A 17,200-nucleotide genomic window follows, 5' to 3' on the forward strand; every position below is an offset into this window, starting at 1 on the left:
ACAGGGTAGGGGGATAGCTCTCAGTACAAGTGAGGGAATACAGGGGTAGGGGAGATAGCTCTCAGTACAAGTGAGGGAATACAGGGGTAGGGGGATAGCTCTCAGTACAAGTGAGGGAATACAGGGGTAGGGGGGATAGCTCTCAGTACAAGTGAGGGAATACAGGGGTAGGGGGGATAGCTCTCAGTACAAGTGAGGGAATACAGGGGTAGGGGAGATAGCTCTCAGTACAAGTGAGGGAATACAGGGATAGGGGGGATAGCTCTCAGTACAAGTGAGGGAATACAGGGGTAGGGGGGATAGCTCTCAGTACAAGTGAGGGAATACAGGGGTAGGGGAGATAGCTCTCAGTACAAGTGAGGGAATACAGGGGTAGGGGGGATAGCTCTCAGTACAAGTGAGGGAATACAGGGGTAGGGGGATAGCTCTCAGTACAAGTGAGGGAATACAGGGGTAGGGGGATAGCTCTCAGTACAAGTGAGGGAATACAGGGGTAGGGGGGATAGCTCTCAGTACAAGTGAGGGAATACAGGGGTAGGGGGGATAGCTCTCAGTACAAGTGGGGATAGCTCTCAGTACAAGTGAGGGAATACAGGGTGGGGGGATAGCTCTCAGTACAAGTGAGGAATACAGGGGTAGGGGGGATAGCTCTCAGTACAAGTGAGGGAATACAGGGGTAGGGGGGATAGCTCTCAGTACAAGTGAGGGAATACAGGGGTAGGGGGATAGCTCTCAGTACAAGTGAGGGAATACAGGGGTAGGGGGGATAGCTCTCAGTACAAGTGAGGGAATACAGGGGTAGGGGGATAGCTCTCAGTACAAGTGAGGGAATACAGGGGTAGGGAGATAGCTCTCAGTACAAGTGAGGGAATACAGGGGTAGGGGAGATAGCTCTCAGTACAAGTGAGGGAATACAGGGATAGGGGGGATAGCTCTCAGTACAAGTGAGGGAATACAGGGGTAGGGGGGATAGCTCTCAGTACAAGTGAGGGAATACAGGGGTAGGGGGATAGCTCTCAGTACAAGTGAGGGAATACAGGGGTAGGGGAGATAGCTCTCAGTACAAGTGAGGGAATACAGGGGTAGGGGAGATAGCTCTCAGTACAAGTGAGGGAATACAGGGGTAGGGGGGATAGCTCTCAGTACAAGTGAGGGAATACAGGGGTAGGGGAGATAGCTCTCAGTACAAGTGAGGGAATACAGGGGTAGGGGAGATAGCTCTCAGTACAAGTGAGGGAATACAGGGGTAGGGGAGATAGCTCTCAGTACAAGTGAGGGAATACAGGGGTAGGGGAGATAGCTCTCAGTACAAGTGAGGGAATACAGGGGTAGGGGAGATAGCTCTCAGTACAAGTGAGGGAATACAGGGGTAGGGGAGATAGCTCTCAGTACAAGTGAGGGAATACAGGGGTAGGGGAGATAGCTCTCAGTACAAGTGAGGGAATACAGGGGTAGGGGGATAGCTCTCAGTACAAGTGAGGGAATACAGGGGTAGGGGGGATAGCTCTCAGTACAAGTGAGGGAATACAGGGGTAGGGAGATAGCTCTCAGTACAAGTGAGGGAATACAGGGGTAGGGGAGATAGCTCTCAGTACAAGTGAGGGAATACAGGGATATGGGAGATAGCTCTCAGTACAAGTGAGGGAATACAGGGGTAGGGGGGATAGCTCTCAGTACAAGTGAGGGAATACAGGGGTAGGGAGATAGCTCTCAGTACAAGTGAGGGAATACAGGGGTAGGGGAGATAGCTCTCAGTACAAGTGAGGGAATACAGGGGTAGGGGAGATAGCTCTCAGTACAAGTGAGGGAATACAGGGGTAGGGGAGATAGCTCTCAGTACAAGTGAGGGAATACAGGGGTAGGGGAGATAGCTCTCAGTACAAGTGAGGGAATACAGGGGTAGGGGAGATAGCTCTCAGTACAAGTGAGGGAATACAGGGGTAGGGGGATAGCTCTCAGTACAAGTGAGGGAATACAGGGGTAGGGGGGATAGCTCTCAGTACAAGTGAGGGAATACAGGGGTAAGGGGGATAGCTCTCAGTACAAGTGAGGGAATACAGGGGTAGGGGAGATAGCTCTCAGTACAAGTGAGGGAATACAGGGGTAGGGGAGATAGCTCTCAGTACAAGTGAGGGAATACAGGGGTAGGGGAGATAGCTCTCAGTACTAGTGAGGGAATACAGGGGTAGGGGGATAGCTCTCAGTACAAGTGAGGGAATACACGGTTATGGGAGATAGCTCTCAGTACAAGTTGCCCCAGGGACTGGTCCGATTGCCATCTTGGAGTCAGGAAGGAATTGTTTCCCCTCTGGGGCAAATTAGAGAGGCTTCAGATGGGGTTTTTTTGCCTTCCTCTGGATCAACTAGTAGTTAGGCAGGTTATATATAGGCATTATGGTTGAACTTGATGGACGTATGTCTTTTTTTCAACCCAACTTACTATGTTACTATGTTACTTTGTTACTAGATACTGATGTTTCTGAAGTAATTAAAAGAGGTTTTACCTGTCTAATTAAAACATCCTATCAAGCTTGAGTCTAATTACTATGCTGGCACCCAAGCCTAAGGGTGATCATAACAGTCCCTGGAGGTGGTGCAACTGCAAGAGAGGGGCACAAGAACACATACCTTGGTGCTCATTTTGGAAGCCCTTGTCCCACCACAGGCTGTGCTTTGCTCTATGTCTATGTGCCCCCCCCCCCTCTGTGCTTTACTTCGCTGATGGAAAACAGAGGCCTCCAGCTATCTGTGCACTCCCAGACACAGTGTACAAAGTGCAAAAAAAATGCCCAATTGTGGCCTTTTTTGCACTTTGCACACTATCTAGGTTCGCAAATGAGCCCTTATCTACGACTTATTATACTAGCGTGGTGTAAAACAATACTTACAAGCACAGTATATTTTTCTCCCCTTACAATGGTGATATCGTAACCGTAGATGGACAGCGTTACAGATTTTTGTACAACTAGTTTGCTTTGATCGAGGAACTCGTTTTCCACTGTAATCGAGAAAGGTACAAGACGTGCGTCGCTGGGATTAGCCTGAGCCAATGTGTAAGCGCATGTTCCTTGGAAGTCATAGTTCAGTCCATCGAAGGTTTTGATGTTAGCCCCCGCAATTGTGCATTTTCCACACCCATTCGACCGGCAGGTTCGGATTCCGTCCAGAGGAACACACGTGTCCGTTGCTGCACAGGGAAGGAGCTGGCAGGAAACATCTCCATTGTTACGGACGTGGCAATATTCCGTGCATGTGTCATCGGTGTAGAACTTCTCTCCTTTTTTGTAGTATTTTCCCTTATAGTAAGAGCCGCACTCGGTAATTGGGACACAGTCCCCTCCGCTAAGAATAAACCCACTGTCGCAGTAGCAGCCTTCTGAACAGGAAGCCTTACAGTTTTGGGGAGAAGAAAGGCCATGGCACGTTGGGGCACAACCCGTTCCGCAAATATCATAATGGCTGTTTGGAGGACAAGAAAGTTCTACAAGACACAAAAAAGTAAATATATTAAGAAACTTTACAGGGCTCATTTGCACAAGGGTCAAATGCTAAAATGGACACAAGTTGAACTTGCCTTTTGCCCGACTGATGGAAATACATTTTTTAGCCAGAAGAGATAACCCTAAATGCACCAAGATCTACGGGTCCCCATACATGCTGAGATCCGCTCGCTTGGCGAGATCACCATGCAAACGGATCTGTGTCCGATATCCCCACCTACGGGTGGGCAATATCGGGGAGCGTGTAGATAAAAAAAAAATAATTCTATCTTTTGATCGAATTATACTGGCGGCGAGGGGCAGTCGGTTCGGGGGCCGCATCAACGAGCCGATGCGGTCCCCAATCCGACTGAATTTTTGTAACCTGATCTGGCCAATTTCAGGCCAGATATCGGTCGGCCAGGCCCCTCGTTTCTGCCCCTACACGGGGTGATAAGCTGCAGAATCGGTCCAAGGGACCCATATCGGCAGCTACAATCTGCCCGTGTATGGGGACCTTTAGTTACCTGATATCTGTCAGCCCAGCTTACCATACATCGGGCCCACATGATGGAAATCAGCCAAACTTCCTGAGCAGATTCAACTGTTTGTTCATTTTACCTATATATTTTGGAGCTATTAAGTAAAGCTTAATCTAACAGAAGAAGCTTTCATTCAGCCACACAAGTTAAGGAGCCTTGGTGGGGGCTGTCTACAATGAGGCCCTGTTCCTACCAACTCTACTCCACTTCCTACTCTGTTGCAGGCAGCAAGGACAGGGTTGTCTTGTGTACAGTTCAGCCAGACCCTTGCTCTTTGAATAAGCATAGTTTTGGGGGGGGGGGTTCTAAGAAAATTACAGCAAAAGTTTCTCTTTATATAATCTTCTGGAGCCTACAACAATCATGTGAAAATGCAACAAGCACCTACTACAACTGAAATCTAAACACTTACGGTGGAAGAAACCTGCTCTCCATTCAAGAACCATGATTCCTTCAGCCTGGCAAGCGGAGACGTAGTTGGAAACGGCACTTGTCAGGGCGACCGACTGTCCTTCAAAATAACAAGTATCAAACACACAGTCGTCGAAGTATGATGTTGGATTGACTGTTGCGTGGCAGTTCTTAAAAGGTCCATCAGCTTTTGTAATGATGCCGCAATACTGGTCACTCTTGTATTTGCCCTTATTTTCCTCTTTACACTTTGGACAGTTGGGCTCACAGCCCTTGTCACATCCAGGAACGTCAGCCACCTTCCAGCTGTCCCCAAATTCTTTTTCACTTTTGGCTTTGGCACCGTTGCCCATTATGAAATCATCGCTTGGGTCCTTGTTGCCGTTGCCACACAGACCACTGACTGCATTGGCGTAATTCTGGGGAACAATCACTCTGGCATAACTGTTCCAGTCAAAGGTCACAGTAACCTCGAAATCCGTCTTGATGAACGCATGGATACCCTTGATATATGCAACTATTTTATTATTTTCGTAGTAGTAGGGAAGCTGCGTCTGAACACCATTGACCTGAAGAAAAAAAAGATCTTGTTTAACACCTTGGCCGGAACTGGGGATAGGGGCATATGAACTTCCGATACCAGCTTTACGATCCTTACCTGAATTACTCGAGGTCTATCTTTGTCGACAACTATCCTCTGGCCGTAGACTTCAAATGTCACAACTTTAGTATAAGATACGGATTTCTTTCCGCGATTGTTATTCTGAACAGTGACGCTAAAGGGGGTTAATGATGAATCAGCGGAAGTAACTTTGGCCATCTGGTATACGCACGTGCCCATGTAGTCAAACTTTCTTCCATCAAAGGTTGTGTAGTGAGGGTCTCCAGAGGCTATACAAGTTGAAAAACCAGATGGATGACAGCCCCGTTTACCACTGACTACTTTGCACACCTCACTGGCTTTACATCTCCTCTCCTGGCAAACCACTTGCCCAGACTGTGGGTCACATCTACAATAGGAACTGCAAGTGTCGTCAGCCCAATACTCCTCATTAGCTTGGTAGTACAGACCCTTATAGTTACAGCCGCAGCTTGTGCTTGGAACACACTGGTCTGAACTGAGGATGAAACCGTCGTTGCACTGGCAGGATTCTACACAAGGTTCTTTACACGTGTCTGGGGCTGTTCTGTCAGCACAACTGGCCGGACATGCAGTGGCACAAGCCTCATAGTGACTGTTGGCTGGGCAATCCAGGGCTGTAATAAAAAAAATACAAAAATAATATGAATATCTATATGGTAAATATTCATTTGTTAGAAAAAGGAGTGCTAATTGAGTAGAACTAGATATTTTTAAACATTGTGTAAACATCTGCTGGTTACTCATGGGTTGTGTTCTTAGATAGATCGTTACATAGTTAAGTTGAGTTGAAAAAAGACCAAGGTCCATCAAGTTTAAACCTTCCAAGTGAACCCAGCACCCACACATAAACCTATATTGACCTGTCTATACACTCACTGCCCTCATGAGGAACCCCCTACCCAACATCCCCCGGCAGGGCATTCCCCAACCTCACTGCCCTCACTGTGAGGAACCCCCTACCCAACATCCCCCGGCAGGGCATTCCCCAACCCCCTCACTGCCCTCACCGTGAGGAACCCCCTACCCAACATCCCCCGGCAGGGCATTCCCCAACCTCCTCACTGCCCTCACCGTGAGGAACCCCCTACCCAACATCCCCCGGCAGGGCATTCCCCAACCCCCTCACTGCCCTCACCGTGAGGAACCTCCTACCCAACATCCCCCGGCAGGGCATTCCCCAACCTCCTCACTGCCCTCACCGTGAGGAACCTCCTACCCAACATCCCCCGGCAGGGCATTCCCCAACCCCCTCACTGCCCTCACCGTGAGGAACCCCCTACCCAACATCCCCCGGTAGGGCATTCCCCAACCTCACTGCCCTCACCATGAGGAACCCTCTACCCAACATCCCCCGGCAGGGCATTCCCCAACCTCACTGCCCTCACCATGAAGAACACCCTACCCAACATCCCCCGGCAGGGCATTCCCCAACCCCCTCACTGCCCTCACCATGAGGAACCCCCTACCCAACATCCCCCAGCAGGGCATTCCCCAACCCCCTCACTGCCCTCACCATGAGGAACCCCCTACCCAACATGCCTTTGGATGGAAAATGACTATATTAATGTGGCAGCTTTAGAACAGTGTCATATGGATGTGGTTTTATCTTCCAATAATAGCCATACTTACGACATCCAGCTGCAGTTCTCCAATTTGCTACATTTATGTTTTCTTTCCTGCATTCAGTGGCGTAAGCATTAAGAGCTTGGCACAGGAAGACCTTTGCTCCCCCGTTCATGCACACGTCGTAGATACAGCTGCTGTAGAAATTTTCCGAATCTATTGTGGACTGGCATTCTTTGAAGGGTCCATTGCTGTCGGTGATCATGCCGCAGGATTTCTCCCCTCTATATTGGTTCTTCAGACTTTCATCGCAAGAGGGACATTGGCCGACGCAAGCATCACTGCAGAATGGGTCTTGATCATTTAATCTGTAGCTCTTGGCCCACTCTGTGATGGAAGCGGCTGGGACATTCCCTTCTATGAACATGTCATCAGCTGGATCTTTGTTTAAGTTTCCACAAAGTCCTGTGGTCAAACCATGGTAGCTACTCGGCAGCTTAACTATGACATGCCAGTTCCAATCATATGAAGCTCTAAGGTCAAAGTCCGTAATAAGAAGTGCGGTTTTACCACTCCTAATTATTTTTATCTTTCCGCCTTCCAGTGTTACCGGTAAGTTTTGCAGTACGCCATCAACCTAGTAGCGATTCAAAATATTTTGTTATAGACTTGCTCAGTTGACATACAACATGGGTTCACATCATATTCCCATTTCCATTTAATAAAATAAAGGCTCCAATCAAACTCACTATCCACCAGCTGTTGAGAACCCAACTATTATGTTTGGTCCAAATCTTTGGTGTTCAGCCATCCAAAATGGCAGCTGGAGTCCACAACAGCAGAAGAGTTGGTGCTTAACATAATACAGGTATAGGGCCCATTATCCAGAATGCTCGGGACTAAGGGCATTCCGGATAAGGGGTCTTTTCATAATTTGGATCTTCATACCTTAAGTCTACTAAAAAAAATCAATAAAACATTAATTAAACCCAATAGGATTGTTCTGCCCCAATAAGGGGTAATTATATCTTAGTTGGGATCAAGTACAGGTACTGTTTTATTATTACAGAGAAAAGGGAATCATTTAACCATTAAATTAAACCCAATAGGGATGTTCTGCCCCAATAAGGGGTAATTATATCTTAGTTGGGATCAAGTACAGGTACTGTTTTATTATTACAGAGAAAAGGGAATCATTTAACCATTAAATAAACCCAATAGGGCTGTTCTGCCCCCAATAAGGGGTAATTATATCTTAGTTGGGATCAAGTACAGGTACTGTTTTATTATTACAGAGAAAAGGGAATCATTTAACCATTAAATAAAGCCAATAGGGCTGTTCTGCCCCCAATAAGGGGTAATTATATCTTAGTTGGGATCAAGTACAGGTACTGTTTTATTATTACAGAGAAAAGGGAATCATTTAACCATTAAATAAACCCAATAGGACTGTTCTGCCCCCAATAAGGGGTAATTATATCTTAGTTGGGATCAAGTACAGGTACTGTTTTATTACTAGAGAGAAAAAGGCAATAACACTGAATGGGGTTTTGCCACCCTAGTAACTCACGGCAGCCAATTAAATGAAAAACATCTTAATCATAAAGAATAGGTTGCTATGGGTTACTAGGGGAAGGAAAACTTTGCTCCCCAATTAAAATTTGAAGTTGAATATATATGTTATTCTACATACTACTACTACATTTGCTATTACTTCAGTTATGGCATTTTCTTATTGAAAGCTAAAACATCCTTCCCTTTAGGGTTGTACTACTTACTCTGACTTTTGGACTTTCTCCTTTCTTCATAGTGATCTTATGACCATACACCTCTATGGTGACGTGCCTCACATATGACACCACTTTGTTTCCTCTGTTTTCGTTCTTCTCCATAATACTGAAGGGCTGCAGGCCAGTGTCATTGCCAGCATACTGAGTAAGTATATAAGAACATGTTCCCTGGAAATCGAATTTCTTGCCATCAAAGGTGCTGTAGTGAGGATCACCCCAGCCCCAGCAGGTCCCCACGTAGTTTGGCTCGCAGATCCCTTGTCCATTCTTAATCTTACAAGTCTCTTCAATTCGGCAGATCACATCACTACATTCATCTGGAAATTGGACAGAAGAAAGTTTTGTCAGAGTTATTTCTGAGCTTTATTTGCTCTGTAAACTTTAAATTGAGACATAACCAATCTCCTACAGGTCAATGAACTAAAAATGCTAAAATGGCAGATTCTATCTTAAGGGAGCTTCCAGGGCTGTTTACTCAGGTATGGTAAAGCTTTCTGCAGAATACATAGTACATAGTCTAATCATGCAAAAAAAATCAGAAGATGCTTCTAGAACATCTATTTACATAGTAAGTTGGGTTGAAAAAAGATGTACGTCCATCACGTTCAACCATAATGCCTATATATAACCTGCCTAACTGCTAGTTGATCCAGAGGAAGGCAAAAACCCCATCTGAAGCCTCTCTAATATATATACAGTTCTAGATTGTACTAATGTAGAAAATCTATTGGCAGTAAAATGCCAACATGCCTTTCCTTCTCTAAATTGAGACTTGACCAATCTCCTACAGGCCAATAAACTAAAAATGCTAAAATGGCAGATGCTATCTTAAGGGAGCTTCCAGGGCTGTTTACTCAGGTATGGTAAAGCTTTCTGCAGAATATATAGGACATTGTCTAATCATGCAAAAAGAAAAATCAGAAGATGCTTTTAGAACATCTATTTACATAGTAAGCTAGGTTGAAAAAGATGTACGTCCATCACGTTCAACCATAATGCCTATATATAACCTGCCTAACTGCTAGTTGATCCAGAGGAAGGCAAAAAACCCCATCTGAAGCCTCTCTAATAAATCTAGCGTTCTAGATTGTACTAATGTGGAAAATCTATTGGCAGTAAAATGCCAAAATGACTTTCCTTCTCCTTTAAAGACATGCACTATTGTAATTTATTATGATGCCTACCCAAATGTTTGTAGAACATATATCCATTGTTACTTATAAAGTATTCAAATCTCAGCAGAGTATAGACCTGTTAAGACTTAGGGGTGCAGATTACATTTCCCAAAAAGTGTTTTTTAGCAAAAAAAAAAAACGCGAATTGTACTCATTTTCACAAAAACTCAACTAAAATTTGTGGTTAAGCGAAAAAGCACACAGCCAAAACTACGCCATGTAAAAGCTATAGAGGTTATGTCGAAGTCAACGGGTGCTGTCCTAGGCAAATTGTAACAATTTTTACTTGTGGTTTTAGAGGTTTTCAGGGGTAATTTGTTTGTAATTTTACAGAGGCAAGCTAATAAATCTGTGTCTTAATAAAATCTCACTTCCCCTACCCTTTGGAATGTGTAATCTGAGCTATAACGGCTAGAGCTGCAGCAGGAAGCTATGAAGACCGAGCTAAAATGACAGCTGTTATTTTAAACAAACAGAGGGAGATTCTAGGGCTGTTTACTCAGGTATGGTAAAGCTTTCTGCAGAATAAATATAGGGTTCTAGGTGGCACTAATGTGGCAAATCTATTGGCAGTAAAATGCCAAAATGACTTTCCTTCATCAATAAAAATGGATTACCTTTTGCTTTTGGAAGTGGAACTGCAGGCCCTGGTGGGGATGGAAAGGAAAAATACTTAATAAAATATTACATTAAAATCAAATGCAATTAAAGATAGATACATGCAAAACAAAACAATAAATGAATTACTCATTAATAAAAAAAACACAAAAAATCTGAACAGCGATCAATTTGGGGATCATTCGGGTTTTTTGATCCCAAGAAAAACCAGGTACCCCACTTTTTAAACAAAACCACACAAAATCTTTAGAACAAGAACTACTTTCAAAAATTAAAATATATAATGGATTATTAAATGTAAAAAAATGTTGTACTGGGTACATATTTTTGTATTTTTAATTGTTCAGAAAATATTTGTTCTTACAGAAGAAATTAATTTATACAAAATAATTGTAAACAAGCATTTGTAGGCAAATGTTAAAAGGGGTTGTGTAGATTTAAATTAAATTAGTATGTCATAGACATTGAAATCCTAAGGCAATTTGCACAGAATAATAGTAGTGATGAGCGAATTTTTTCGGCAGGCATGGATTTGCAGCGAATTTCCGCATTTCACCATTGGCGAATTACTTTGCGAAACTTCAGAGAAATATCGCCATGGAAAAATTTGTTGCGGGGAACTTTTCGCCGCGCGCCAAATTGTGGTGTGGTCGCTGCAAAAAAGAGCGGGGTAGCAACACATTGGGCTCTTTCGCATCAAAAAATGGGCATGGTCGCGTAAAAAATGGGCGCGGCCGTGTAAAAAACCGCAGGGGACAACAAAATAGACGCTGGCGACAAAAAGTACGTGGTAGTAATAAAAGACGCAGGCGACAAAAAAATTGTGTGCCAAATGCGTTTCCCGAATTTTTTCGCCATTTCGCAAATTTTATGGCGAAGCGAAATGGGACATATTCGCTCATCACTAAATAATAGTTTTTTGTAGTGATGAGCAAATTTTTTCACCAGGCATGGATTTGCAGCGAATTTCCGCATTGCGCCATTGGCAAATTGTTTCGCGAAACGTCAGTGAAAATTTTCTGCAGGAAAATTTGTCACGCGTCAAGTTGGGAACGCCGGTGTAAAAAAAGTCGTGGTCGCATAAAAAAAAGGCACAGGCGTGGCCAAAAAAGTGTGGGTGACAAAAAAGATGCGGGCGACAACAAAAAAAACAAGACAAAGGCGTTTCACAAATTATTCGCCATTTTGCGAATTTTCTTGCAGTTTTGCAAGGGACAGATTCGCTCATCACTAGTTTTTTTGGCTACCGGGTTCAGTGACCCCTGTTTGAAGGCTGAACTCAATGTAGAAGATGTAGAAGAAGATGTAGAAGAGGAAGGCTTGCACCTCGTTTTTTGCTTGTTCCTGATAAAGGTCTGAAACACGTTGGGTTTGTTATATGGATTTTGAATACATTTTGCATTTTTTTACTGTTTATTAGTATGGAGGCATTCAGGTAGCCCCCAAAGTGAGCATCCTCGCCTATTTTGACTTTTTTTAATGAACTGCCATCCTAAAACCTGTGTTTCATGAGTATGTGGTATTTGGTCCAAAATGATGAATTTGGTGCACCCCTATTTTTTCAAGACAGTGACATGATTTGTATTTGTCGCTGTTTAGACCCGTAAATACCTACAATTTGCCACAATTATTACTATGGATGTAGTTCATTTAAATTCACAAATCAAATTAGAATGAAATAAGAAACATTTACCGCGTATAATTGGAGCTAGAGATGCATAGCTTGTACTTGGGGAGTAGCCAATGCTCAACAATCCAAATGAAGATGAAGAATGCTCAACCAAATGAGAAGCAAACTTGCGGCCATAGTCATACTCTGCCCAAGAGTACTCCGATCCAGGGAATGCCTTCCATTTCAAGCCTTGCAGTGGCTTCCTGTCAAAACGTAGTTGTGCTCTATCGGATGTTTTGACTATAAATACAGCAAAGTTGGTTTCATACCTCTCCTGGCCAATGATTTGATAAGCTGATCCAAATGATGTAATGGCAGCTATACTGGTAAGGAAGGTACCAAATAGTTGGCCTTTGGATGTCCCACCAGCGCCGTAAAGGAAGACTTGAATATTTCTACTGGCGTCTAAAGACAAAGGTGATGTTTGTGTAATTTCAAACTGAGTTGATTCACCGGCTTTTACATTTTTCTTTCCCGTTTCCTTCCCACTTTGGTAATTAATTGTGGTGTCTTCAGAAGTCACGACAAATACAAAATCAGCTTTTGTTTGGAAAGACAAGGGCGGTATGAAGAATGCACTTCCCCAGCTGGGGACGGGTAAGAGCTGCTCATATACATGGTCACAATCTCCATATTTCTTGGAGCATGTGTGCCCGCTCAGGACAACTACAGGATACTGAGAGACCACCTTGGTCCCTGTGAGATCATCAGGACTCTGGAACTGCACAGCTTGGAAAGGTTCAAGGGATAGTGTCAATCTACTACCTTTTGGATAGTCCTTTCCATCAAAATTAATAGCTCCGGTAACGTCAACATCAACAGTTGTGGCTTTGTCATAAGCCACCACAGCAAACTCCTTAAAGGCTGAACCAGGACCGAATGGAGGGGTAAATACATAATATTCTCTTCCCAACCTTTGTACTGGGTAAAGCAAAGCTGTATCTCCACTGGCGTATTTATAGTTACTGGAAACAATGGTAATCTCAGAATCTGACTTAATGACTACAGAACGTGGGGATCTTCCAGTCCCTTGCATCTCCACGGGTTCCGTAATAGGAACTGATATAGTTTCATCTTTTCCGACCTTCAGTGTTTTCTGGAAATTAGACTGGCTGACGGTGACGGTGACTGTGGTGTCGGGAGTTGTGCCAGTAAGGAAAAGTTCTAGCTGTGGAACCTCTTTGGGATTGTGATTCTGCAGGAAGGCAGTGATAAACTCTTTACCAAGGGAGGTCACATCATAAGGTCCTGAAAAAAAATATAATCATTATTCATATAACTTAGTCCTTGTAACAACTTAGTTATGTTTAATTTCTGAATTGAAATTTAAGGGGCCCATTTACTACAATTTTCTGAGAAAAGTTGGATTTTTTTCAAGATTTATTTATGTGTTTTGTGGGTGTATACATAGTAACATAGTAAATGAAGTTGAAAAAAGACATACGTCCATCACGTTCAACCATAATGCCTATATATAACCTGCCTAACTGCTAGCTTATCCTGAGGAAGGCGAAAAACCCCATCTGAAGCCTCTTGCCGCAGAGGGGAAAAAAATTCCTATATGATTGTTTTGTTTTTCTCTTAAAAATTTTTAGATAATTGAGTATTTTCTCAAAAAGTTCAAGAAACGAATGAACATTCGAGATTTATAAAACTTTATGTGACTTTTTTTAAACTGACAAAAATGATGCCAGGTTTAAGATGCTAGGAACCATTGGAGGATTAGGATAGTAGAGGAATAGAATAGTCAGTGAAAGCCTGTCCTAGACACAGTTTCAAGGGGAAGTTAACTGTATTATTGTTTTAATCCCATCATTGTTTTTTATTTGACATATTTTTCAAGGGGAAGTTAATCCCATCATTGTTTTCTATTTCACATACTTTAAAGGGGAAATTAATCTCATCATTGTTTTCTATTTCACCCAGTTTCAAGTGAAACTTAAACACATTATTGTTTTCCAATAATGAGCGCCAATGCTCTTAAAATGGCCACTGGAGCACTTTCTGTTTGGGAAAAATAAAGAGGATTTTTGGAAATGAACATTTAAATTTAATTTTTTGGGCAATAAACTCAATATTTTTGTTCAACCCATCAACATTATCGTGACATTTAACAAGTGCAAGATTGATCGTGTTTTATTCTCAAAAATACCAAGTCCAGTTTGTACGAGTTTCAAGGATTTTACTAAATCTGACCCCAAATGTTAGAATTAGTATATTCTGCCCAAATCTTGTTATTTCTGGGGAATTTTTTTTTGAGGATATTAAACTTGTTTATAACAATTATTAAAAGCTCTATTGAGCAGAGCCCTCTTTACCTCGTGTATGGGGTATCAGTTGTATTTTTGTCTGAATCTGTACAACCATTTATTGTACAATGCAGTTTAATATTTTGTCATTGTATAAACACGTGATCATAATAATAATAATAATAATAATAATAATAAGTAGTAGTAGTATTAGTATAATTACTATTTATTAATACTACTTCTACTACTACTATTACTACTAATAATAATAATGTTCTTTCCAGACAAAAACAAAAAAGATGCCAGTTTTAGTAGAATTGTTGAATGTAGCCTGACTGCTTGTACTGACGTTTCATGTTTCAATTGGTGGGCAAATCTCTACATTGTGCTACTTACCCCCTACATATAGCACCGGTAATGTTGGCTGCTCAGTTTCTATGATCCATTCTCCTAAAGAAAACAAGGAAAACATACCTATTTTTCAATTTTCTAATACAGTTTTTGTTCAAAGTATGTACTAGTGTGTAAAGGTGACTAAATCTACTACTCTCATATGCCATTGTATAATTATTGCAACTTTTTATTATTTTTCCTTCTAACCTGAAAATCAAGAAAACTAAAAATAAAGAAAACCACAAAGTATAGTAAAGAAATAAACTACAACTGTGTTGTCTATAGAACTAGAGGCTACCGTGCCAAGGTGTATTTCCTACCATCATAGAGTTGGCTTGGTGCCCTCTATAGAGAACAAATGCTGACGTTGTCCTTTTTAGCCCAAGAAACTCCCATGTTCATTAAACAACTGGAATTAGTACGTCTGTTCCTTGAAAATAGCCTACAAGTTTCAGTATCTAGCAGAATTACTGTAAGTCTAAAACAACTGGACTTTTCTGAGTTTTTCACTCATCCGAGTGGCTTCTTCAGTTCAAATGACTGGTAGGGAATTCCCCGGTGTTTAAACTCTTGATGGTAGTACAGTCACAGGCATCCAATCAAGAAAAGCTCAGAAAGTCCAGTTGTTTTAGACTTAGTTCTAGTAGATACTGTATATCATGGCCTGGATGAATGGGAATCTTCATAGACATACCTACAAGTTTCATTTTTTAGAATTTTCTTTACGAATACTCTATGGCATTCGAACTTACCTTCTGGGCCTGCCACTGGAGATATAAGTTCTATTCAAAACAGAGAGAAAGAGAAAAGTAATTCAAAGTTAGGGTTTACAATATGACCTTAGGGTCTTATTGAATGTCACCTGGGGCATCAAAGTCTACAAATGAGAATACAAAATAAATAATATGCAGAATCCTAAATTTAGCAGTATTTAATCAAATTAAAAAGAGTTCCATGAAACTATTTTATGTTTTTTTCTTTTAAATTACTTAGAAACTAATATTAAGCATAAACATGGTTTCCTGAAGAATGGGTATGAATGTTATTGGTTCAGAACAATTTGCATTGACTCAATATGAGTTGAGTAATCAACTGATATTGATTCATACTGATAATTTGTCTGCCAGTATAGTCTCTTAGTTGGGCATCGGGTTCAAGGAATACTAAGGAGAAAAATGTGAGTTCTTCAACTTGTTCAAGTTTTTTAGCCAATGGTTCCTTTTCCTGTTCTCTTGAGAAGAAACAGGATCATGGAAATGGATATTAGATTAGATGTGGATATAAAGCTTCCAAATCATCTTCACTAGTACACTTTATATTGTATATCCGGAGTTAATTGTGCATACTTACTCCCTTCAAACACCAACACTCCTATTGGCAGAGTCACTTTGATGACCCATATTCCTGAATACAATGAAAAATGAAATATTAACACAATTTATACAACAATAAAATAATACAGTTTGTTGTAATGATATATCTTATCTTGGTTTGGTTTTTTTTTACCTTTTCTTCCAGAAATTGGAGCAACAGGTACTGTAAAAAAAAGGAATCACAATTAAGTCAGTATTAGACTAATGATCTAATGACCAAGAGGCATATTTAGCCATTAAACCCTGAATTAAAAAATATTATAAATATTTAGGGACATATTTACTAATTTTTGAGAGAAAAGTCGGATTTTATCTTACTTCTAGATAATTTCGAGATTTATGGATGGGTTTTTGCCATTCCATCATTGTTTTCTATTTCACACATTTTCAAGGGAAAATTAATCCCATCATTGTTTTCAATTCACCCAGTTTCAAAGGGAAATTAATCCCCTTATTGTTTTCTATTTCACACGTATTCAAGGGTAAATTAATCCCAGCATTGTTTTCTATTTCACATGTTTTCAAGGGAAAATTAATCCCATCATTGTTTTCTATTTCACACGTTTACAAGGGAAAATGAATCCCATCATTGTTTTCAGTTCACCCAGCTTCAAAGGGAAATTAATCCCCTTATTGTTTTCTATTTCACACGTATTCAAGGGGAAGTTAATCCCATCATTGTTTTCAGTTCACCCAGCTTCAAAGGGAAGTTAATCCCCTTATTGTTTTCTATTTCACACGTATTCAAGGGGAAGTTAATCCCATCATTGTTTTCAGTTCACCCAGCTTCAAAGGGAAGTTAATCCCCTTATTGTTTTCTATTTCACACGTATTCAAGGGGAAGTTAATCCCATCATTGTTTTCAGTTCACCCAGCTTCAAAGGGAAGTTAATCCCCTTATTGTTTTCTATTTCACACGTATTCAAGGGGAAGTTAATCCCATCATTGTTTTCTATTTCACCCAGCTTCAAAAGGAAGTTAATCCCATCATTGTTTTCTATTTCACACATTTTCAAGGGGAAATTAATCCCATCATTGTTTTCTATTTCACACAGTTTCAAGGGGAAGTTAATCCCATCATTGTTTTCTATTTCACACATTTTCAAGGGGAAATTAATCCCATCATTGTTTTCTATTTCACACATTTTCAAGTGAAACTTAAACACATTATTGTTTTCTAAGTGCCAAGAGGATTTATGGAAATGAACATCAGTATCAACTCAAATTTTTGGGGTTTTAACAATACTTTCAACTCAAAAAATTCAGGATTTCCGAATGTAAACTCAAAATTT

General features: G+C 41.4%; 1 protein-coding gene across 1 annotated transcript in view; it reads right to left on the reverse strand.

The window, feature by feature from the left end:
- LOC116412020 overlaps positions 1–17,200 on the reverse strand; it is a 388,305-nt gene that overhangs the window by 9,368 nt on the left and 361,737 nt on the right. Inside the window, exons 338-348 of the mRNA XM_031905216.1 lie at positions 16,042–16,071; positions 15,886–15,939; positions 15,288–15,317; positions 14,539–14,592; positions 11,915–13,141; positions 10,221–10,250; positions 8,417–8,745; positions 6,705–7,275; positions 5,091–5,689; positions 4,434–5,001; positions 2,889–3,481 (exon numbers count right to left, since the gene is read on the reverse strand). Coding sequence (XP_031761076.1) covers positions 2,889–3,481; positions 4,434–5,001; positions 5,091–5,689; positions 6,705–7,275; positions 8,417–8,745; positions 10,221–10,250; positions 11,915–13,141; positions 14,539–14,592; positions 15,288–15,317; positions 15,886–15,939; positions 16,042–16,071 — 4,085 coding nt within the window. The remainder of the gene's footprint in view (positions 1–2,888; positions 3,482–4,433; positions 5,002–5,090; positions 5,690–6,704; positions 7,276–8,416; positions 8,746–10,220; positions 10,251–11,914; positions 13,142–14,538; positions 14,593–15,287; positions 15,318–15,885; positions 15,940–16,041; positions 16,072–17,200) is intronic.

This window comes from Xenopus tropicalis, chromosome 7 (genome assembly GCF_000004195.4).
Source record: "Xenopus tropicalis strain Nigerian chromosome 7, UCB_Xtro_10.0, whole genome shotgun sequence".
NCBI lineage: Eukaryota > Metazoa > Chordata > Amphibia > Anura > Pipidae > Xenopus > Xenopus tropicalis.